Source organism: Hippocampus comes, unplaced genomic scaffold, assembly GCF_001891065.2.
Source record: "Hippocampus comes isolate QL1 unplaced genomic scaffold, H_comes_QL1_v1.1 scaffold199, whole genome shotgun sequence".
Classification (NCBI taxonomy): domain Eukaryota; kingdom Metazoa; phylum Chordata; class Actinopteri; order Syngnathiformes; family Syngnathidae; genus Hippocampus; species Hippocampus comes.
This window is the reverse complement of record NW_017805372.1, coordinates 182,594-205,302: the sequence shown is the minus strand read 5'-3', so window position 1 is coordinate 205,302 and position 22,709 is coordinate 182,594. Positions and strand designations below refer to the sequence as shown.

The 22,709-nt window shown below is 44.8% G+C and overlaps 1 protein-coding gene and 1 long non-coding RNA gene across 5 annotated transcripts in view; one reads left to right on the top strand and one right to left on the bottom strand.

Annotated features, from left to right (window-relative positions):
• Positions 1–7,227, top strand: part of LOC109517080 (uncharacterized) — a 41,187-nt gene extending 33,960 nt beyond the window's left edge. The window contains exon 5 of the long non-coding RNA XR_002168471.1: positions 7,144–7,227. This is a non-coding gene — a long non-coding RNA (uncharacterized LOC109517080). The remainder of the gene's footprint in view (positions 1–7,143) is intronic.
• Positions 305–22,709, bottom strand: rai14 (retinoic acid induced 14). 4 transcript variants are annotated; one of them, XM_019872003.1, is made up of 21 exons: positions 22,435–22,709; positions 20,439–20,515; positions 11,731–11,861; positions 10,475–10,563; positions 9,981–10,045; positions 9,790–9,847; positions 9,348–9,418; positions 7,605–7,711; positions 7,141–7,322; positions 6,886–6,911; positions 6,614–6,700; positions 6,274–6,354; positions 6,008–6,112; positions 5,452–5,553; positions 3,837–4,514; positions 3,258–3,724; positions 2,207–2,375; positions 1,949–2,116; positions 1,720–1,878; positions 1,568–1,633; positions 305–1,375 (listed from the first exon to the last, which is right to left on the bottom strand). In XM_019872003.1, the coding sequence occupies exons 2-21, from the start codon at positions 20,472–20,474 to the stop codon at positions 1,289–1,291; spliced, it is 2,934 nt and encodes a 977-aa protein (XP_019727562.1). In that variant the 5' UTR covers positions 20,475–20,515; positions 22,435–22,709; the 3' UTR covers positions 305–1,288. The 4 variants fall into 4 exon arrangements, with proteins under 4 accessions (XP_019727562.1, XP_019727561.1, XP_019727563.1 ...); XM_019872002.1 differs by having other exon boundaries at positions 22,445–22,709; XM_019872004.1 differs by lacking the exon at positions 22,435–22,709 and adding an exon at positions 20,899–21,884.

Genomic DNA, 22,709 nt, shown 5'->3' with positions numbered 1-22,709 from the left:
GTTTTTATGCATTTACGGTGATCACGATGTGAACTGTGAAAAATTAACACGACTGTGATGTTTTAGTGTTTAGTTTATTGCTGAGGGCACAAAAATCAGCTGTACATCCCCACAAAACCGCTGTTATAAAGACACAATAAACAACCCTGAAAGAAGTCAAAAATATTTCAGAGGCCCAGATGTTATTATATTTTACAGAACATGCAAGAAAGAAAACAAGTCCTCTCGGCGGGGCCCCAAGATATGTTTGTCGGCAGTGTTTTGAACATTCTTCCTGAGCAAGACATGAGAAATGATCATGAAATCAGGCAGATTTGTTTCTTTTATTATTATTTTTTAAACAGTCAAACACTCCAGCAAAAGTCACCTTATGAAATCGTATGGCTATTGGCACAGTACTAAGGCAAAAGATGGCGGAGTAGTAAACGTTTTAGGAGATACACGACATAAAAAGTGCTGCAAATGGGACATCCAATGACTCGAATATGGCATTCAACAGCTCATTTGGACCGGGATGCAAACACGTCAGAGAGCCATCGTAAATTGTCTTATCAATAAGTGCAGACTCGAGACCCTAGCGGCTTCTCTCCTTAACAAGCCCATCATTTTGTGACACTAAATATTCAAACGTTTACAATTCAATAGAGGGCGTGAATAAAAATACATGTCAGTAGACCAAATAGTGCATTGTTACATTTGGAGGACGAAAAAACAAAACAAAAAAAACAACAACAACTCTCATTCAAACAAGAGCCTCCTTATTAGAGTACAGTAACTTGGACCAAAAAAAAACAGTTTTAGTACAGTAAAATAGTTACAAACATTATCATGCAAACGTGGCCACAATCTCATGCTTCGCCGTCATGACAAAAAAAAAAATAATTTAGATTGTACCAGGGAAAGTATTACACATTTGGACAGCTAGGTAAAAAATAACATGGTTGTAATTGTAAAAATAGACGCTATAAATGGCAGCACCAATAAGGCTTTTTTTTTTTTGGACACGCCATGTAACAGAAGTGGATCATAGTCGCTGCTTTCACGTAGCAATGTGACAGTTCGCATGTTTGTGTACACACAGGAAGTTGGGTTGTTGATTGATATTAATGAACGTCGGGTTTCGGGTGGTTTGCCGTGAACTTCTCGTTGTGACTCTGCAAGTGGACCGCGTGAGTTCAGAGGCGCGCCATGGTGCGGCCTCGAGGGGACGTTGGCGGCGGCGGCAGCAGCAGTTGACTTCAGTGTGTTTGTTTTGGGTTTGTTGGCTTTGGAGCGTGCTCGGCGCGTCTCAGCAGGCTTCCTTGGTTTGACTTGGCACCTTGCACATCATCAAGATTTGCTTCAAGGCTTTCTGCACATCCTCATCCATCTGACCCTGAAGTGCAACGCAAAAGACAAACATTTCAGCCAAAGCGGTTGTGCAGGCATATACGCAATCGGGGCCAAATTTGGATCATTTTTCCATTCGTTGCGATTAAAGTCCGTAAAGGTCTGATCATTCAAAGTCGAAATGATTACCCTCACTAGTTATTCTTTGGACAAACAAACATTTGGGAAAACCTCGTACCTGAACAGCATAAAGAAGATGCATCCTGTAGACTGACACAATCTCATTGTGCTGCTTCTTGGACTCCTGAGATGTGGAACAGAAGCAGCGTGTGAAGGAATACAAACGTGTCATTTCATATGAAAGAAAGTAAAAGGGAGATGAAATCTTACGGCGAGTTGATACTGCAATTGTTTGACTTGTTGCTGCATGGTCTCCAGCTGCTGGTTTTGCTGTTGTCTCTTAGAGGGCGATCCTGAGCTGTACGAGAGCTGTGATAGGCTGTTCAAGGCGTCCTTTAGCTTGGCCACTTCCCGGGACAGGTCGTCGATCTGGGAGGGACGAATGAGATGCGTTAGGCTCCTGGGCGAGCCTCGTCTGAGAGGGTCAAAAGCGACTGACCCGCTTGTTCTTCTCCCTCTCGGAGGCCACGTGATTCTCCACCAGCTGCTTGAGCTGACACACAGCATCCTGGGACTCGGCCAGCTTGGAGGTCAGGCTCTGGTTCTCTTTCTCCCTTGACGTCAGAACCTCTTGGATGGCCTCCCGCTCTGCTCGATTGTCCCGCGCCTTTTGGTTGGAATAAAATGGCTGTTAGTGATGAGCCTGCAATGTGTGTCCACCTCGTGGCTGTTGGGGAGTTTGAGGCTTCCCACTCACCTTCTGCCAGGCATCAGCCGCCTCCAAAGCCATCTCGTCTTGCTTCCGCAGGGCCTCCTGGAGGAGCTGCGTCAGGTGGTTGACCTCGCCCTCCAGCTGCTCTCGCATTTTGCTGTGCTCCTCGCCGGAGATTGAATCCGCCGATGCGGTTTCTTTTTCCGTCGCCAGCCTGGAGGGGAACAACCAACATGGTTACACACAGATGGCTAATAGGAAAGTAGCGATTGGTGTCAAGGAAGGATGTTCATGTGATGCATCTCAACATTTTTGTATGCTGGGGAGGGATTAAGTTTAGCCTGTGCTGTTATAGTGGAAGTTACTGAGTGTCTTTGCTGCAAATGCATGTGCACATGCCCGGAACCGAAGCAGTCCTTAAACTATTTATTTTTATGGGTGATGTTGCGAAATGAGTTTGGGGGGGGGGGGGTTTGTGGTTGTCGTTTATGGTATACGTGGAGTTAGTTTAAAAACACTTCAACTCTTTCATTCCACAAGACGTACTGTACTTGTACGTCTTTTTAAAATTAGGCCCTGCCTACCAAGGACGTACTTGTACGGCTAAGTCTTTTTTTTTGTTGCGTCATAGAGAGGAGGGTCTGATGCAACCTGTGAATGACAATAAGCCGTTTGCATTGTAAATCCTGTAAAAAAGAGACCAGTAGGTGGCAGTAGTGCCTCACGTGCTTGAAATGCATGCTTCTACGAAAAGCTCTTTTTCTCATTTTTTTTTGCCCAGGAATCGCCAGTTTCATGAAACTTAGCCATTTTGTAATGCCGATTGCTGAAGAATGGAAAAAGATAGAAACAATTTTTTTTTCTGCTGAAAGAAGAGAGAGTCCAAACTTTATATTGGTAGGCTCCATGTTTATATAGCATTAGAACCAAATATTCTGTGGGCCTTGCAAGATCAGTCAAAATCCAGTAAGACGCTGGGGATGAGGGGGTTGCTCCAGTGAAAATGGCTGCGGTTGAATGAGTTCATATAGGCATTTCTTGAAAAAAAGAAATCAAAACAGGACGACATAGTGGCGTCAATTGTTCCCTCGCTCACCTGTTCTGAAGAGCGTCCAGTTGCAAGGTCTTGAGGCGGAGCTGCTCTTTCAGTTCTTCAGACTGACTTTCCAACTGTTTGATGGCGTTTCCCAACGACGACATCACTTGAGCGTGGTCGGCGAGGGCCACGGAGCTTTGCGCCTGAACCTCCGCCTCCTGCCTCAGCTGCGAGATCTCCTCCAGAGCCGCCGAGTACTTCTTCTCCGTGTCGGCGAGCAGCGTTTGCATCTCCTCCAGCCGGTTCTGCATCTCCAGCTGCAGCTCCTCTGGGGGCGGGGACGGCGCCCGGCCGGTCTCGGCCAGCTGCTTCTGCGTGGCGCCGAGCTGAGCCCGTGTTTCGCTGTAGGAGTGCGACAACTCCAGGAGGCGACGCTGCAGTCCGCAAATGACCTCGTTGAGCTCGGACTTCATTTCCTCGAAATCTTTCGCTGCAGCCTCCACAGGAACTGTGCCCCTGAGAGCCTCCTGATGAACGGCAATGTTATATTGGGTTAAAAGACGATGAGCTACTTGCAAAGTACCTCAGCCAATTAATTTTCAACAAAAATACAAACAACAACAAAAAAAATCGACATACCTGGAGCATCCTAATCTCGTCCTGCGCCTCCTTATACATCTCCTCCATTTTTGCCATCCTCGTTTCTTTCTCCTGAGCGCTCCGGCTCTCTTCCTCTGTCCTCCGCAGCGCCTCCTCCAGATGTCTCAATCTTTGAGTCGCGTTCTCGTGCTCGCAGCCCGTCTGGGCGAGCTGCGCCTTAAGTTGCTTCACTTCCTGTTCGAGCGCGGACGCTCGCCGCTGATTGGCCAAGTCGCTTCCCATCTGCGATCTCAACTCCTCCACCTCCTCCACGGCTTGGTGGTATCTCTCTTGGGTGTCTGTGAGCTTTGCCTGCAGCTCCGCCAGACTCTCGATCAACTCTTCTTCTTTTGCTTTCCCTCTGACACTTCCCTCCTCGCCCGTTTCTCTGCTCCTCTCCGGGTTTATCAGAGCCTGAAGTGAGTGGTTCTCTTTTCTAGTTTCCAGCAGCTTCATCTGGACGTTCTCGAGCGCCTGTCTTAGCAGTCGGGTCTCCTCTTGGCTGCCCCTTATCCCTTCCTCCTCGATTCCGTCCTCCCGCGGTGCGTGGGCGGTGGAAGGTACAGCTGCGGCTAGCTCTAAGTCATCCCGTGTGGAATGGAAGGAGGAGTTAGAGGTCATGCTGTCGGGACGGCTGGTTTCTTTCAGGTCCTCGTTTGCTTGGAGAGATGGATGTTTCTGCAAACAGGAATCAGAGGCTGAACATAAACAACACCGGACAAAAAAAACACTTTTTCTGTGCATCTTCAATGCCTCTTTTCCAGTGCATGATCCGTTCTTGGCTCTGCATGGCAAAACATGCTACTTGCTGATTATTTTTCAATGGCAAAACAATGTAACTATTTCAAACGCCTGATAAGTCAGAGGTCCATATGACGGTGGTCGCTAAGGCATCCAGCAGATTCATTAGAGCAGCATGACTGTAGCTAACGTTGCTGCTAACGAAAGCAGGGTGCACCCGCACAGACTTCGTAACAACTTAAGCGATTTTTAAAACGTGAGCGACCCCACACAATGACAAAAACAAAACAAAAAAATCAGTGTGTGCGCGCTTAATACTATTATTGAGTGTGATATTCAGTAGAGTTCACTATTTGTGGGGAACAAGGACCAATTCCTGTGACAAGTAGAGAGAAAAAAAAAAACGAGTCATTGACAGTGTGTCTATGTATATATGTATATCAAAAACTCTCATCCCAAATCCCTGTAGTATCATTTCAAACTCATCTAACAACATCACTCACAAAATAATGGGCTTACAATCCCGCATAAATTTAGCTTCTCCCTTACATATGAAGCTATTAGTCTTTGTTGAGATGTATCACTTCAACATACCTGCGCCACATCGATTACCACTTTCCTATTACCCAGGCCTTTGGAGCATTACAGAGAGAGCACCCCAAAAAATGTGAATGGGTTGTTTTTTCTTTGCTTAGCATTAAGGTAGTTGAAGTGAATAGCACAGAAGAAAAAAAAAAAAATTGGTGAATTTGTGAGTAGGCGGCGGGTTCATCGTAATATCAACCGACCAAAACCAAGGAATGTAAAGCTGAGTTGTTGGTACAGTACAGTGAAAAAGCGGCATGAGTCTTTGATTGTTCTCGGGGCTTCTTACCTTAAAATTGCTGGCCAGTTGCTGGTTTTCCAGAGTAAGAGCGGTAATCTTTGCTTGAAGGGCTGAAACAAGAGCGGCCGATGGCGTAACACCGGGTTCGACCTGTCGACGCAAACAACATATCGTATACATTACGAGCTGGAGACACTTGAGAAGCCTGAGCTCAGGACCACTCGCAAGTCAGCCAACACCAAAACAGGCCCCGACATGTCAGCTTTGGTTCGACCTCCACAAGAATGCTGAAGGTGAACAAGTTGAGCTCGAAACAGATGTCCCGTGGCGCTCAACTCTCCATATCCAGCGTACGTTTGAAGTTTTAAACGCGGCAAACGCATCGACACAAAGCGCAACAATTGCAATGAGGAAACATTTGAGTGAACGGAAGGAGAAAGACATATGCCTTGAGGTAACTCCTACTACTGTAGATTCTGTCACTGTTATGACTCACGCTCTGCTTTTCAAGTCAAAGGCAAGCTGTCACTCATAAGTGATAGAAGTTGCCCCTGCATTGGTCGAATTGTGTTATCGAAAAAAACGAATGCGGCGGTTTAATTACCTTGGGATCCATTTCATCGGCGTTCGTCGAGTCGTCCATTGTCTCCAGCAACATGGTGCTCTGGTTGTTGCGCAGCCTCTCATCGTCCTCTCGGGCTTCATCATCCTTCCATACGAGAACAAGGGGGGAGGGAGCAGAGGGGGGGTTGCGAGGAAAAAGTGGAGTGGGTGGGAGTGGCGATTGGGAGAGGATAAGATGGGAGTCGAGGTGGGACCTCCTTGTGCGTTGGCCAATGAGTGAATCATCTTCTAATTTTTGGTCATTACCTTGTAATTGAATCGTTTTGGAGTGTCACTTTTGTTGGATGAAGGGGTCCCAGAAACTGAAGGCGAAGACGCTCCAGACCTCTGCAGGCGGACAAAGTTGAAAGTGATTTTATCTCCGAAAGACTTATTTTGATGTGTATGCACAACAAATCCCAAAAGCTTGTTTGAAGGAAGATTTTATCTGCTAATATTATTTGATGCTTGCTTTTGGGAAACCGCTCTTCCGGTGTTTTCACAGAAAACAGGCCAGACTACTACTGAATACTGTTTCCAAAATGTGTATTAATACAAGAGTGCAGGACATTGATACAAGCAGACAAAAGAGAGACATGCGTTTTACCTGCAGTGGGCTAATAGGAGGTGGAGGTGCTTTTCGTTTTTTGGGAGTTGTGATCCGTTCATCACTTAGCTTAGCTACTTGATCATGCTATAGGGGTCAGCAAAAAGCAAAGGGAGAAATGGAATCAGTGGTGGTTAGTTTCAATGTCTGAGTGATGAGAATTGAGTTTCCTCGAATTATAGCAAACGGGTTTACAAAGGCAAAACGAGGGTTTTTCTTTTCAGAGTTCATAATTGATTCGTGTAAAAATGTTGAAATGCATGGTTTCTTACCGCAGGACTTATGGGAGACTTGGCATCTGTAACATGAGTGAAAAAGAAAAAAAAACCCACATCAACTCATTGACACGTCCAAAAGATAGTACTACTAAGACTCTCCACCAGATGGCAGTGTTGACTGCATTGACACGGAAGAGGCATTAACTCTGAGACAGTCAAACTGTATCGAAGTGCAAAATTCAAGTGGTTCAAGTGTGTACTCCAACTTTGCATGTCTTTATTTTTCCCGCACGTGTGTTTGTGTCTCACCAGGGAGCTGCCTGGTCAGAGCAGCAGTGAGTGCAGCTTTAACCTCACAATTGGCGGACATTTTGGCATAGTGCAGGACATCGCGGCCATGAAAATCCGCTGCGGATAGGATTGCCCCTCTGTGGACCAGAACTTCGACGACAGCCACCGCGTTGGACTCTGTGGCGAGCATCAACGCCGTCCTGCAACGTGCATTTGAAAGTAGGTATTCACAGTACAGCGAAGCAGTAAGTGTGGTTGGCCTTCAATTCGCCAATTTAGTATTTTAACACTTATTTGCAGAAAAAAAATCATGAAATACGGTCAGCACGCCGGTAACCGAGCATGTCTTCTTGTGCCACGTGACCGCGTATTCTTTCATCGCACGCCGTTCATAATCCACAAAGCTCGAAGCCACCGCACTGTGCCCAAGACTCCCGCTTTTTGGTCCGTGTTTGCAACTTGGCTGCTGTTGTGCTCCCTACCTGCCACTGTTGTCAGAAGTGCTGATTTCAGCGCCGCAGTCCAGCAAAGTGATGCACACTTCAGCATGGCCGTGTTTGGCTGCCAGGAGCAAAGGGCTGTGCCCATCCTTTGGGGGAAAACGGCAGCAGTGCCAACATTAAATACACAACGGGGAAACAACCACCACCTGGATTCAAATCCGAGCCCTAACTACCGTTAACTCATGTGGAGTGAACTTGGACATTAGACATGAATGGTATGTTCAGTGACTGTGTGGTGAGAGAAGTCTCGGAATTATGTGAAAAGGGGAGAGAATGCGTCATGGCACACAAACACAAATGCCTAAGTGAGAAGGAGCAAAGAGGGCGTTTTTTTTTTTTTTTTTTGCGCCTCAAACCCATGCACTTTTCATGACTTCCAAAAGCAAAAATTGAGTAAAACAACTTAGAAGTCCAGCAGCAGTCACAGAATGGATTGTGTTCCAGTGCACGCACATCTCTATGCGATTGGCCGCATTTCCTACTTGGAGCGTGGCAGCTGCAGAAGCTTGAGTGTATCTCCCCCCCAGATAGGGCAGCCCTTTAACCTTAACATTGGATGTGCTAAATGCACCACAAACCTCTGACTCCTGGATGTTTCAAGGTCATGTAAATGCTGGGAAGGAGTTTATGACTTAAGAGTGTCACATTTCACCCACATGGGAAAGTGGACGTAGCGCTGTACAATAATAATCATAATCCATGATGTACTGAATCCGCAATAAGTGAACCACGATATCGGGGGACGGACTATGTTGCACGCAAGTTTAATTGAATCCGGCGTTGTGATTTCTTTCACTCAGCTTGACATATTTTTCCAGTATGTCATGCTGTGTGAAGACAATGCATTTTTCAGGACAGAAGCACCTGTTCAACTTTGCTGGCATTGTTGGTGCTTGCTTTGTAGTGTATTAAAAAGGTGGAATGAGGTCATGTGTCCCCGGATCACGTTATGTCACGAAGCTTTCATCCACAGCAGGTTACAATTAAGCATTTACGCTGACAGTCGTGTGCAGCTGCAGAGGGCAAAAGAGTATCCAAGCAACAGCCACGTCGTGTTTTATATTACACCGCTGTCGTGCTTCCGCACGCATGCACGCCTGTGCCGAGTTGGAAACCGTGACGTAGCACGCTCGGAGCAGCAGCAGGCCTGCGTTCGCCACAGTTACTGGGGTCATTTCAAGAAGCTACTACCAAGTTGTATGATCTCGGTCAGGAATTTGGGTTTCCATTCATGCCAACGGGATCCATCTGTTTCCGACATATGTAAGACGAAGCGCGTGGCCCCCATTTTTCTTTCAATGACTTGCTGAGCGTTTGTTCAAAGTTGTGAGAATTCCACACAAATACGTATGCAGATGACAGGAGCTGGAAATGTAAATGACTTAACGCGCACACTCACGAAATACCAATCGGATCAAACCACAGGTATGGAGCTCCACTGCACTGGAGACCGCATGTCTGCGGCTTGAGAGTGCAGTTCCCACAGTACGTTGACCCCTCTAGCGCAGACACGTAGGCATGCGCAAACGTTACTCAAAATGCAGAATAACAAATCAATTTATGAGTGGAGCTTTGGCCGCCGGTGATTTATTGGCCGTCACTCGTTTTCCTTACTCTATCCGGGGAAACATAAACAACAAACAGATGCAGAAGACCAAAATGGAAGTGCATGACAACTATATTCTGACATAGAGTAGGTGGACAAGATGAGAATGTACGTACGGCGTCTTTTAGGTTGACAGCACTTTTCAGTTCACACAGAAATTGGACAGTCTGAATCTTTCCACCAAGAGCTGCGGATGAAATGAGACGGACAAAACATTTTTTTTTTTTTTTTTTACAAAAGAAGCATTCCTTGGAGATTGCAGAAGTGGACTACACCCACTTCTGACAGACCAAAGCAATTAAAAGAGGATTCTTTCCTCCAATAATCCAAGATGAGCAATTTGATGACACATTCATCATTTTCAGACTTAGGGCGCAAACTTTGTGTTCAACGAATTGGAGTTAAATTCCATTTCGTCACTTGATTCTAAGAAGGGTAAATGATTCCTGCTATATGTGAGATGAGGGCTGATAAAAAAAAAAGATATTTACCCATTTTCCAAAAATTCATCCTCAATAAATCAATAAAATGAACTTTACACTTGTTTGGAACTCTTACCAGCGTGATGCAAAGCGCTCCTTCCTGAGCTGTCAACTGAGTCAACAGGGCATTTGCTCTGGAAGGGGAAACAGGCTATCTATGACTTGACGTTTTGTGACGGGAAAAACTCATTTATTCGAAAAAGCCAGGGCAGTCAGTTCGTCCTCTGAGTAGCTTGAACAAAATATTCTTCGAATATTGCACCTTACCTGAATAAGCCTTTTGCAACACTCGGCGTGATTGTTCTTGGCTGCCAGGTGTAACGGATTTAAACCTAGCGATGAATCAAACCAAAGGTTTATCCGTCACAAAGGTGAGTTAAAAATGTAATTAGTACAATTCTATCAGAAGGGGTGTTCACACGGCAACATTTGGTCCGACACTGCACTGGCGCTGCGCCAGTAGAGCGTTCACACGTGCAAATTTGCTCCGGCGTAGCGCCGCTAAAAGGCTTACACCGGATCAAATTTGATCCACCTCGGGGAGGTGGTTTAAAAATTTGCTCCAGAGAAAATGCTCGTTTGCGGCGCAGCACCGATGTAAATTTGCACGTGAACGCTACAATTGTCACAACATGTGTTCGTTTATATAAACATGAAGTAGAATTTCATATGGTCTCACTACATTCGTCTTCTAAGTCGATGTCAACTGGCTAGCAAGTATAGCTAACGCCATTACATAATGCTGTGTGTACAATACCGACCTGCGGCATCAGCCACTGTCGGGTCAGCGCCGTGTGAGAGGAGGACAGCTAGGCAGTCGATGTGACCACGTGACGCTGCGAGGTGAAGACTGAATGCAAAAGAAAAGAGAGTGGGAGAGAGAGAGAGAAAAAAAAAGTTGACGGCTGAAAACGTAACTGCGACGCACGTAGGAGAGCACGGACTTCCACCAAGTTGCACTGTTTGTCCACTTAGCGGAGCATTTCACGCTTGGCGGGTTGTTAGCTCACAGGCCACTTACTCATTGATGGAGGATGATGTAAGACGTCAGGAATAGACGCACACGACTCTGTTTGAAAGTCGTTCTCTCTGTCCTATGGTGGAATGTGTTCACGTGTAAAAAATAAATAAATACCCCGCAAACTGTAATTTAAAAAAAAAAACTACTGTAAACAACAAGCACACGTATACACTTGGTGGAAGTCTCTAAAAATACAGCAAATGGCTCTTCAACTTCCTGAAAGATCGATAGTCGTGATGAAAGCGAACACAACCAACACCTTCATTTGGGGGCTTGGTGGGAATGGCGGACGTCTGTTTGTGTGCGACTTCAGGAGGCAATCGACTGAAACCGTTTCCAGCCCAATGAGCAAATTACACACATGCAGATTCCCTAGAATGTAGACAAAACACACACACACACACACACACAGACACACACACACACACCACAGCTATGCCCGCATGCCTTTCGATTAGCTTTTTATCACCATGGAGCTGCCGCGGACTCGCCCTTTGTGCTGTTGTCTTGCAAAGACCAAACTGCCACATTCTTTATGACGAACAAAGGTTGCGAGTATCTGCGACCGTGTGTGTGTGTGTGTGTGTGTGTGTGTGTGTGTGTGTGTGTGTATGTGTGTGTGAGAAAAGGTCAATGACGTGAACTAAATGTGTGGTGCATTTGTTTCGCCAGCACGCTCAGGTGTCGGCAGCTTCTCGCTGCTTTGTGATTTTACTGGCTGCTAAAAACATGCAGGTCAGCGGGTGTTGTGTTTCAAGGGGAAGAGACAGAGGTCGAATGTGAATAAAAAACTCACATGACGCTTTATGTAATAGAACAACCGATAACATATACTTTGATGTATGAACATTTCTAGATTAATTTGAACAAATTGGGATGCAGGCTCTTTTTTTTTTTCAAAATGGATTGCTGAGGTATCGGATCGGGAGTCGGAATGGACATTTGGTTTTCCTGTGTAAATCCGAACTTCGAGTACTTTCCGATCAATTTCCTTACGCTGATTTTCCCTCGCTGTCCAGCTTGATAGGACTGGCGCCTTTCTTGGCGACAAGCGACGCCACCTTCTCCACCTCGCCGTGCTCCACCGCAGCAAGCAACCGCTCGTCATTTTTGTTCCACTCGTTGACCTGCGGGGGCATAACGTGAAAGTCAGTTCGCCGATGGTCAAATCATAAATCATTAACCATGCATACTTTTTCAGATGAATTTCAAATGTATGGCCTGTTGACGACCACTGAAGTTGAACTATTTACGCCAGGCAGTTAAGAATTCAAATTGTTGCCCATCTGCAGTTACAAAAAAGGTTTTAAAATGGCAAATTTAAGTTCACTTTCCAGTATCTTCTGTGGGGGGAAAAAAATAAGTATAAATTTAGCGGATTCCAGTCACCTAACAAAGCATATTGTGCTCAAGATGCTCAGCTGTTTACACACAAACTGTTCAAAATGTCATCTTTGCGCCAACACTTAATGTGAGTCATGTTTTTCCCCCAGGAAGAGAATGTTTCTTTGGCTTAGCCCAAGCCCACAGAAAACGTGTGTTCTCATGAGCCATTTCCAGTTTGGACATGCGCATAAACACACCAGCACACATCTTCTTTTGTTGGCAGGCTGCAAAATCAAGTATCCCATGACTAATAACCTGAGATCACACTGAGAGAAAGTTGCAGAAACCCTGCAAACTTGAGCGGGCATAACGTTAAATTCCGATGAAGCGATTCCGCGTGGTCCAAATCCTGTTCTATCAACTCCACGCACGCATGCGCCTAAACTGCACATCAGACGATACAGTGCAGGATTGTCGCTGACCCGATAGCCTACTGACCTCCGCCAAGATAGTATTGCGAACCCTTTGACTCCATAAATTGTGCTGCACAAATTGAGGCCTGCGCGTGCCAGCACCGTGTGCCAATATAGAGATCGATGGCGAAAATAGCCTCTGTGGCAAAAGCCCCAAACGTAATCAGTAAGATACGTTTTACACAGCGGGTGGAAAATTGGCAGCAAAGCGCTCGGCTGTCGTTGAAACAGATTGAATGACAACTAAGCTCTGCTGCACTATAGACCACAGAGTTGAGCCAGCGTAATGAATTGGGGAAAAAAAAATGGAAGAAATGGCGACTCGGACATGATCCACCCTTACGTGCAGCAAAGTTGATCGTTGATCTACAGTAGTTGGCAAGACTTGGAAGCGCTGACGAAGTGAGAGACTATTTCGAAAGAAACGCGAGATGAGCAATTTGAACGACAGAGTGAGAATAACAGACTGTATATAAAGTCAGAGGCAAGGGTCATGTTGAGGAGATATATGGCCAGCAGGTGTTCAACCGGGTTAGACGGCATGACACGGCAACCTCAAAAGTCAAACGCGATCCGTTCCGGGTTGGGTTCACTCAATTGTCCATCGGCGTGAACGGTTTCCCCAAACAAATTTCATGAAAAGCTTTCACCTTATGTGAACCTCTGCATGTGTGAACAGGCTAAAGACTTACCACGTGCTTCCTGATCAAATAGAAACATTTACACTGCGGCACGTATTACCGCGACGGCTGTCATTCATCAAGCCTTTGAAGACGAACAAAGCCTGTCCTACGGCAACTTTGCTTACTTTTGTCTGCTTCTCGGACCCAACCAAAATTGCGATTCTTGCGCTTTTGAGAAAGATGGTGTCAAAAGCTCATCTTCGCTTCAAGGGAGAGAATATAAATTGTGAGCCGCAGCCTAGTTGCCGCTTGGTAGTGAAGAGGGGGAAACAAAAGTGAAGGGCTGCCCCCCGCCCCGTAAAGCAGTGTGAGACACCGATAGCATTCGACGACATTGTCACGGACAGGTTGAAGTGGAGCGGAATGTGCCGCTCTACTTTCGGGCTCGTGCGGCGTCATGGTGGGGAGGCCGATGAAATAATCACGCGCTTGCTGAGAGCGTGACTCAGCCCCTGAAAAAAGTGAACAAAGTGGCCAAATGTAGACAAAATGTGCGACTTCAGCGTAGGCGGGTGCATGAAAAGTTTCAAACGCCGGAGCACTGGAACAGAAATACGTCATGGGGCTCGTCCGCAGATATCTTGAAAAGGAACTACGGTGACTTACTAAATCAGTCATACGTTCCCAGCAACAAATAAAACAGCGTTGCGAGGAATACTTTGCCACTGCAGTCCTCCCCCCCCCCCCTCCTGTTTTAATGTACTTATGTCACTCATTACTCATAATTTGGGTCATTTTATCTCAGGAAGGTTGCAATTTTGAACGGATGTACTAAAGTTAAACGGCACAATTTTGCGCTCGTTTTGTCGAAAATGACTCCAAAATAACAACGCGCGTGCAAGTCGTGTGACTCGTTCCAATTCGGGGACGGCAGTCTTGTAATTACAACCCGGCGGTGCGTCATGGGTCACTTATCCCGCAATGATACGGTAAGCCGGGAACGTCATTGTTCCTCTGTGTGCGCTGGGAAACGGAATAGTCCTCGCTTCCTTTCGAACTTGCAGCAGAGTCGCACAGCCCACCTCGAGCCCCGTCTCCAACTCGTTCCCTTTCAGTTGGCTTTGTAAATGCAACAGGGCGTGGACACGGATCCCTTTTCCCCTCACTGTTTTTAGCCTGACACTCATTAAGACACGCAGAGAGTTTGCTGATAACGCTAAGAGTTTCCTGTTTGTCCAGGCCAGAGGCTGGCGGTCGGGACGAGAATTGAGATGAAGAGTTAGGGAACAAGGCAATTTGGAGGGGGACAAAATGCAACAAAAAAAAATTTAAATAGTAGTATCCTTACCCCTCTGCCTGTTTTTTTCCAACTTAATGTTCAAACCACAGGTTTGTGTGAAATTCCAAAGAAAACATACAATTGGTAAAGCACCCGCGGATGTTTGTTTACCTAGTGTTTTTTTTTTTTTTTTTCCCTCAAACATGTCCGGCGAAGAGTGACGACTCTGTTTCTTTGAACTTTCTCTACTCCATCAAGGAAAAACAAACACAGATCTGGAAACAGTACTTCCTACGGCGCATGAGTTTGGATTTTTTTTTCTTTTTTAATAGCACCACGAGCAGATGGAGCTAGAAGGGAAAACATTTACTTTCCAAAGACCCTGACATTTCCCTTTAAAATCTAGGCAAAGCTGATTTTGTTGAAGTAAGGATAAAAGGTGTTGAAGTTGGACGAGTTAGGGACTTTGGATTTGGACTTATTTCCGCACACCAAATAGATTTCTACAATTTTATGCTTGGAACGCCTTCGCACAAATCTTCATTAGTCGTTTGTTTGCCAAATCAACGACAAAGCGTCGTTGACCGCCAAATGAATCCGTTCGAGAACAATTGCCCTGAATCAGGAATTGGATTCACAGAACCCAACCACCACCCGCAGACTTCTTTGAAGTCTACGAAGAAAGACAACACAACACTCAGTCCAAAAGGGAATAACCTCCTCGTTTTACAGGAACATGCTTTGTTTGGAAAAGACAGGAAGGAGAGGACCGGACGAGTGAATCCAAGGAAAAGAAATGGCCAAGGAAAGCCTGAAACTGACACATTTACAATGTCTGTGGCTGTAACTGCAAACGCCTTATCTGCAACAAAGCAGATGTTCTCACATGTCTTCAAACAATGCATCCTTTTTTTAAATTCGTGTCAGGGCACAGACAAAAGAGTTGAGGGCAACTTCATTGGGTAAAAAGACCTTCATGTAAGAAAAAGGGAACGAAAAAAAAAAACACCCGTACTCTGGAATCCGAATTCAGAGGTTCATAATGGCCAAGAATGATCTGGATTCCAAGTCAAGATCATAAAAACAATGAACAGCATGTGAACCTGTACCGTAAAAAGACACTTTCCCGTAACATGGGCCCTTTGGAAAAGATTAAGTCATCTGTACCAAAGCATTCCCGATTTTTAAGCAATCCAAGTCTGCTTATAAACAACTCGTGCAGTTCCAGGAACAAAATCATCAAGCCGATTGTGTTCAGCCATTGCAAATCTATCACAAATTCAAACAGTCTCCCACTTCACCGCCACAACTTTGTATGTGTGATTTGCAACCGGACTCACACACAAAGCATTTTCAATTTCAGCAAAAGGGAAGTTGCTATTCAAAACAAGAAAGATTACGGCATATGTCCGGCATTGTGGCTGCATGTCAAGACAACCCCGATTTAAAAATAATCGTCGGGCAACACTTCCTTAGGCTACTAATAGCCATTCCTGCACTAGGAAGAAAACATCGCTGAACTTAGAAATAAAACAAGGCTTGCTGATGAAACCAACTGTGACCCCGAAGCTATTTTGACGCTTCATTTACATTAATCAGCACATGGAGTCCAAGCCGTCCGCTATAAACGAGAAACAGGCTTCGTTTGGCCACTTGATATGCCGTAGCTGCAAATCTGTCATTTTGAGTACTTAAATCATCGGGTACAACTAAACACACAGTATGGTAACTGGGAAGCAAAAACATTACAAGCCACAAATCAAAACGGTCCCCAGCCAAAAGTCTCTCATGAAAGGAAATCGTTCATTTTTTCAGGTGGCCTGAAACGAACCCTTCCTTCGTCCGCATCCGAGCCTGATAGATTGTTCCAGTTCGGCCAAACAAGCCAAACTAAACAAGATGTTTGAACCAAAATGAAAGCGGGGAGCCAGGCTGTTCCTTTGGTTCAAGTACACAAAGAATAAAGAAAACCATCGAGATGATTTTCAGCTCGATTATCCGATGGCTGTGAATCGGTTTGACGGATAAATTTGGCAGTGGTGAGGTATGGTCGGAGTGACCTCACCGTCGCAAACAATCGACGTTAACCTAAGAAGGTAGACGTTTTCAATCAACAAAGCCGGGGACTCTGTGACCATCACGTGAAGTGGATCTGTCATCAATTAGGAATCAAATTATAACGATGTGGATAAATATCCAAATGGGACGGCAGTGAAAACAGATCGGCTCCACCCCGTTATTGCGAGTCAGATTTCATCAAAGTGCGCTGACTCACAACAAATATCCACAAAAATAAAACACCCGCGGTACCCCAAAAAATAAATAAATAACAATTTAGGCAGTCACCCACAGTCGTAACAAATCATAGTCTATCAGTAATCTAAACACATAATTAAACTTGTATGAAAAACGTGTTTTTAGGTGAATACAGTTAGCAAGCTCGTTATGCCTAAACCCCCGAAAATGCATCTCCTCTGCTTGCCATATTTAACAGAAGAGCTCATGTCATTATTTACATTCCCAAGCAAGGAGACGACACCGCAGACGTGCCCACCGTCTCTCCTCCTGCCAAGTCTGTTAGCTCCCAAGCTAGCTGCTGGCTAGCACCTCTTTTCACGGCAATGGTGGGATACATTTTGACCACCGGAGGCTTTAAGCGGATATATTTTGGTGGCTTAAACATAAAGGAATGTGTAGCCATTAAAAAAAAAAAAAAAAAAAAAGACTAAGTAGCATCCATTTTTTTAGCCGGTGTACCTGGATACAACTTTTATTGCATTGCCTTTATTGCAGACACGGAGTTTATCAGGCTCGTTTGTTTGAATGAAGACATCTCTGTGGAGGGGTTGTTTTTTTTTTTTTTTTTTTTTTTTTTCTGTCTCACTGGCTCCAATTTGTCAACACAGACACTCGCCCTTCCTCCCCCGGATTAACAAGGGTCTCTCCCTAAGGCTTTACTGTCACTCTCAGCATTAATACCCTTTTGCTGCACCCAGCCAGAATAAACTCAGACTGGCCACATCGAGTCAGACAGGGCCAAATAAAACATTCCCCCACCAGAGCGACGCTTCGGCTGTCTAAGAAATCATCATTTGGCCGAAGGGTTTGGCCGCCATCATGTTCAGCTCGAAAACTTTTTGCTTTTCAAATAATTGAATTTATGGGGTCTGTATTTCCCCATCATGTACCAAACTGCCTTAATGGTGTAATTCAACGCTCTTCTCCCCGCGGTGCACAAAGCATTCTGTAGAAATGTTTTCAGATGATCAGCATGTGACCGAGTGCCTGCATGGGCAGCGCCGCTTTATTTAACACAGCAGACATTCCATCACGCCTGATAAGGAGCTCTCCATTCCTGCAATATTTACACAGCTAAAATTAGATGCCGTACATGGTGGAATTGTTGCAGAAAAAAATTTTGGACGGGTGTTCAGCGTCATGTCGCCCCCCCCCCCCAACCCCCACCTCAGATTAATCGATGCCATGGAACAGATGTGTTTAGTGACAGGAGATGTAATCCGTACATCAATTAGATTGTGTGTGCGCGCACATATACTGTGGATACAATGTACTATACATGGATGTTAAAGTGGTTTGAAGGAGGAGGGGGGTGGGGGGGTTAATCCTACCTAGCCTGGCAGCTGGGAGAGCAGTTTTGAAATCGTGACAATAGACGAAGGCCTGTGCGAGCCACTATTGTCACACAGACACAACACAACAAAAGGCCGCATATATTAAAATGAGCGTGTACGGCCAGCAGCTATTACGAAAAGGAATGAAGAGAAGGTAATAGTCAATGAATATGACCTAATTTGATATGATGACATATTCGGTGCTTGCTCGATCCATGTGTGCTATCATTTGATGATCCACTTAAAATGCGTCAGTCATATAAATTCAGTGGGGGCTTACTCGACTAAATAGTTTTTTTTTTTTTTTTTTTTTTTTTTTTTTTGTAGCTTGATGGGATGCCTGAAACAAGGACACCCCAATAACATAAACATTTTTTTTAAATGACCATAATGGACATTTGCGTTTTTTCACATCTGTTGCATCATCCACACCATCGATGCTGATTATGAAATCTGTTCATGTGTGCTGGTCACTACAGTATTGTTTTGCACGGTCCAACTCGGCTTGCTTCGAACCACCAATCGATGCCGACCACGTGACGACGTTGAAATCCGATTGGTTAAAGAAACGGTCCTCCGGCTAACATAGTTTCAGTTTCATCGATCAACACAATTGATTCTGAAGGCCCTGGGCAGATTAGATTAACGAAGCAGCACTCAGACAATGAAATCAATGGGACAAAATAATCTGACATCATCATAAATGTAGTGGAAACAATTTAGCCAAGAGAAAAGATGGTTTGTATTATTTCTGTGCAATAAATTCAAGGTTTGGAGAGGAATCCAAATTTAAATTAAAATTATTGTCACATTCTTTTAGACAAAATGACCTTCATTCGTTCGAATCAAACAGTCGCGCAAAGCATGCCGACAGTTGGGCCAAAGTTTTCATTGACGAACAAAGTGCTCAATAGAATGGGGGAGTGATGTGTTGCAAACATGCAAGTGCAAACGCATTTCTTTGCTCCTGTTTCTAAGCAACATTCACATCGCTGACTTTTTTTTTTCCTTCTTCTTTTTTCTCCGCTCAACTGGCTGATGTAACGATGACGATGGGCGACACACTCTCAAAGGATCCCTCCCAGATGATGCAGGTTGTGCGACTGATACGAGAAGGTGAGATGGACACGCAGCCCACTGTTGATCTTGCAGCTCTACGCCGAGCACGACATTTTTCCAAACAATGGACGCGGTTGTTCTCTCCCACATAGCAGAGTGAATTAGCAATCATTTACTTTCATCTGGCTGCATGCCCAGCCAAAATCACAGGCATTCATATTTGGGTTTGCAAGAAATGCAAAAGAGCATCCGTTAAAATTATGGATTCTATTTCCAGAAATGCCAATTTACACATACATTGTAAGATGAGACACACATGTCGCCATTGAATGTGCCTCCGAGTAACCCCAAATGACTTTTACTTGTTCTAGTTGGCTTTATCTGACCTTTTTTTTTTTTAAATTTTACAGCAGAAGCCTCAATGGTTGCGCAACACATATTTCTTCTATTCTGCAGACGCAGTGGATACATATCCGATTTGAAAAAAAATCCGAATTGTATAAAAAAATCAGACACATGTCGCATATTGGCCAATAAATAAATAAATAAATACATCTGAGACAAACATGGTGGTCCCTATTCACCAATCTTCGACTTCATCAACTTCCTCTTCAAATCCAAGTTAACCCGGGAACTTCCAGACTTTTCCTGTCTGCTGTTGAGCTCTGTCGCCGACAGGACTACGGTGACAGCGAATGAGTCAGACTCAGCGGAGACGCCTCACTTCCTGTGAGTGTTCAATATGTTGGACGGCGAGGCAGAGATACAACCGTTCTTTCCCAAAAGATGGATTAATCATCTGCAGGGTAAACTGTGCTCGTCGAGATCTGCACAACTGCGGCGCTTTGCTGGAATTAAGCCCGGCACTCCCACAATGTGGTCCTCTTAGATGAGTCACTGTGAGAAAAGTACGGTTTGTTTCGCGCCGCTCCAACGCCATCAATCACGGCTTCTCGACCTCGTCTCCCGACTGTGACCTCATTTTTTTCGAGGAGGTGCTAGCCTTCTCGTGGCACCCGCAATTAAATCTGTCAGAGCATGCCATGGCACACGGAGCTTTTCTCATGTGTTTTCTGTTTACAAAAGCGCGCAGGGGGGGGGGGGCTCAAGTGGATTATACGACTGTTATGATTTCAAACCGTTTGCTCTATTTTGTTGTTCTTGCAAAAATATCAGTCATTGGTGCAGCCCGGGGGTCGAGAGAGGTGGCTACAAATCAGCCACAGCTTCCCAAGATGTAACACGGCCCTCTGCCATGCGGGCATGTGCGCGCACTTATTACTTAGTCACGAGCATATGTTTTAGTACTTACATCAGTTTTCCTGAACTTGGCTTTAAGGCTCTTCATGTTCGGTCTAGTAGTCCATGTAGTCGCTCGCTCACTTACAGCTGGAAGAAAGGGAGAGAGAGGAGGGGAAAAAAAAACCCACAAATGTTGAAGCACTGACTCATTTCACTCAAGTGTTTTTTTTTTCTCAAACGTATCTTTTGATTTGAGGTGTCCAGCAGCAAAAAAAAAAGTACATTTCACTAAATCCCCCAAGCGACGGGCTGTTTCGAAGTAGACACCGCACATGCTATTCTAATTTCAACCTCACTGCAAATGGTTTCCAGCTTTCGGTGCTTTCTTCCGTTGTTCTAAATCACCTCCAAACCCTCCGGGATGTCTGGCAACCGTATTTCTGCCTTAGTTCCCTCAAGCAAGCGCCATTTTTCTTTTTCTTTCTTTCTTTTTTATTTTCGTGGCCAAGAAGACCTTGTCCATGATTTACCTGCCAAAGTATCCCAGCGAACATTCCAGCCTTGTAACGAGGTTATTCTACTTTTGCTCTCCTGTAGCTGCTTGTATTTCAAGCATGTAAGCAATGCCGAGATATTTGAATGTCACAGTTACCTGCCAGCGTTTGCCTCTTTAAATGGACGCAGGGGGAAGAACCTGGTCAGATTTTATAGAGTGTTAGTGGGGGCAGACACACACTGATGTTGGGCACCTCCTCTTTTCATATATTACAGTTTTTATACAGGGAAAAATATGTCTATAGAGTAGAGCAGGGTAATACGCCCTTATATTTATTTTTTTTCCCCCTGGCAAAATCCAATAACTGATTTTGCTCTGGCAGTTTTCGTCTTTCGCTTTTACAAAAGGCAAATGTCAATGACAGCATTCAGGTTTACCTTAATTTTTTTTTTAACCTCCAACTACCTCAGAAATGATTGAAATTCATCTTTTTTCTTTCCACAAAGAAATTTTTATCAAATTATCCCAACCAATAAAGTAGAAGTACGATTATTGATCAGATTGTGTCATTGTCCAGTCCGACTGACGAGTCGAAAGTGATATAACGATGTTTCAGTGTTTGAGCTACAATCACGTGACACTTCAGCTAAGTCAGCATGTCAAGGGTTGTTCTTTGCATTTAATTTGCTTTTCTGTGACTTCTCCTCACCGGTTGTTGTTGTTGTTTTGTGAGGATAAGCAGTTCGGATGGATGGGTTTGCGGGTGGATGGAAGGATGAATGTTTTGTCAGACAACACTGAGTTACACCCAAGTGTTCTTGGGTAAAATGGGAGGAAAAATTAGCAATTGATATACTAATGCGCTACCGAGTTTGCCTGGATGTATGTTTGACAAAACAAAATGGTTATATTCATGCTTGAATGAGATACCGTTAAATCTCTATTTGCAGTTTAATCCCATTCATTCCTACACATCCATAGTTTCCATCGAGGATTTGTAATTTGGAATATTTCCAAATTTCCCTAGCAAATTTACACACTTGCTTTGAATTTTTCATGAAAAAAGAGGTTAACTTCTTCTTCCACTTGTATGACAGTTAAGCATGCTGAAACTTAAAAGTCAACGTTAGCAGAGTGCTCACAATTCACCGTTTCTCTTCACCAGTTCACTTCTTTTTACACTTTGGTGAGTTAATCATGTTGTAATGTGACTTAAAACAGGCTGTCCCACAAACAGATGAATTCAAATTCTTTTGTGGTTGCGTTCAAACAATTTACTGTAAATACCTGCACCAACATTTATGTTTGCGCAATATAAATGGTCTGGATCTTGAGTAAACGTGTTTGCAGTGTACAAATAATCCAAGAGCATGTTCAAGTTGTCAGCCTTTTTTTGCATCGTGCCCGCGAACAGTGCAAATGAATTGTTTGCAAAAACAAGCGATACCAAAGTAGCGAAAGACGCGCGACGTGCATCTTCGCCGCCGAAACACTTGGCGAGCGCGAGACTGCAACAAACAACTCTTAGAAGGCGAATTGTCTAAGTCGCACGCTGTTATTTGCAGAATACGCTTACTTACCCTTTTTTTATGGAGTCGCAGAATGGGCTGGAGATCCTCCTAATAGGAACCAAAAAGCGGATTAGCTAGCGAACAGCGAGTCGTTGTTCTGCCGCCGCTCGAGTGGGAGGATGCAGAGAAAGCTGAAGAAAACAGTGCGGGCGGGCGGGCGGACCGACCGACACACTGGCCCGGATCGGCCCCGGCCGCATACATTAAAAGTTGGGGCTGTTGCCGAACCCCCTCCCTCCACACACTAGGCTGTTGACTGCCTGTGGAGTGTGAC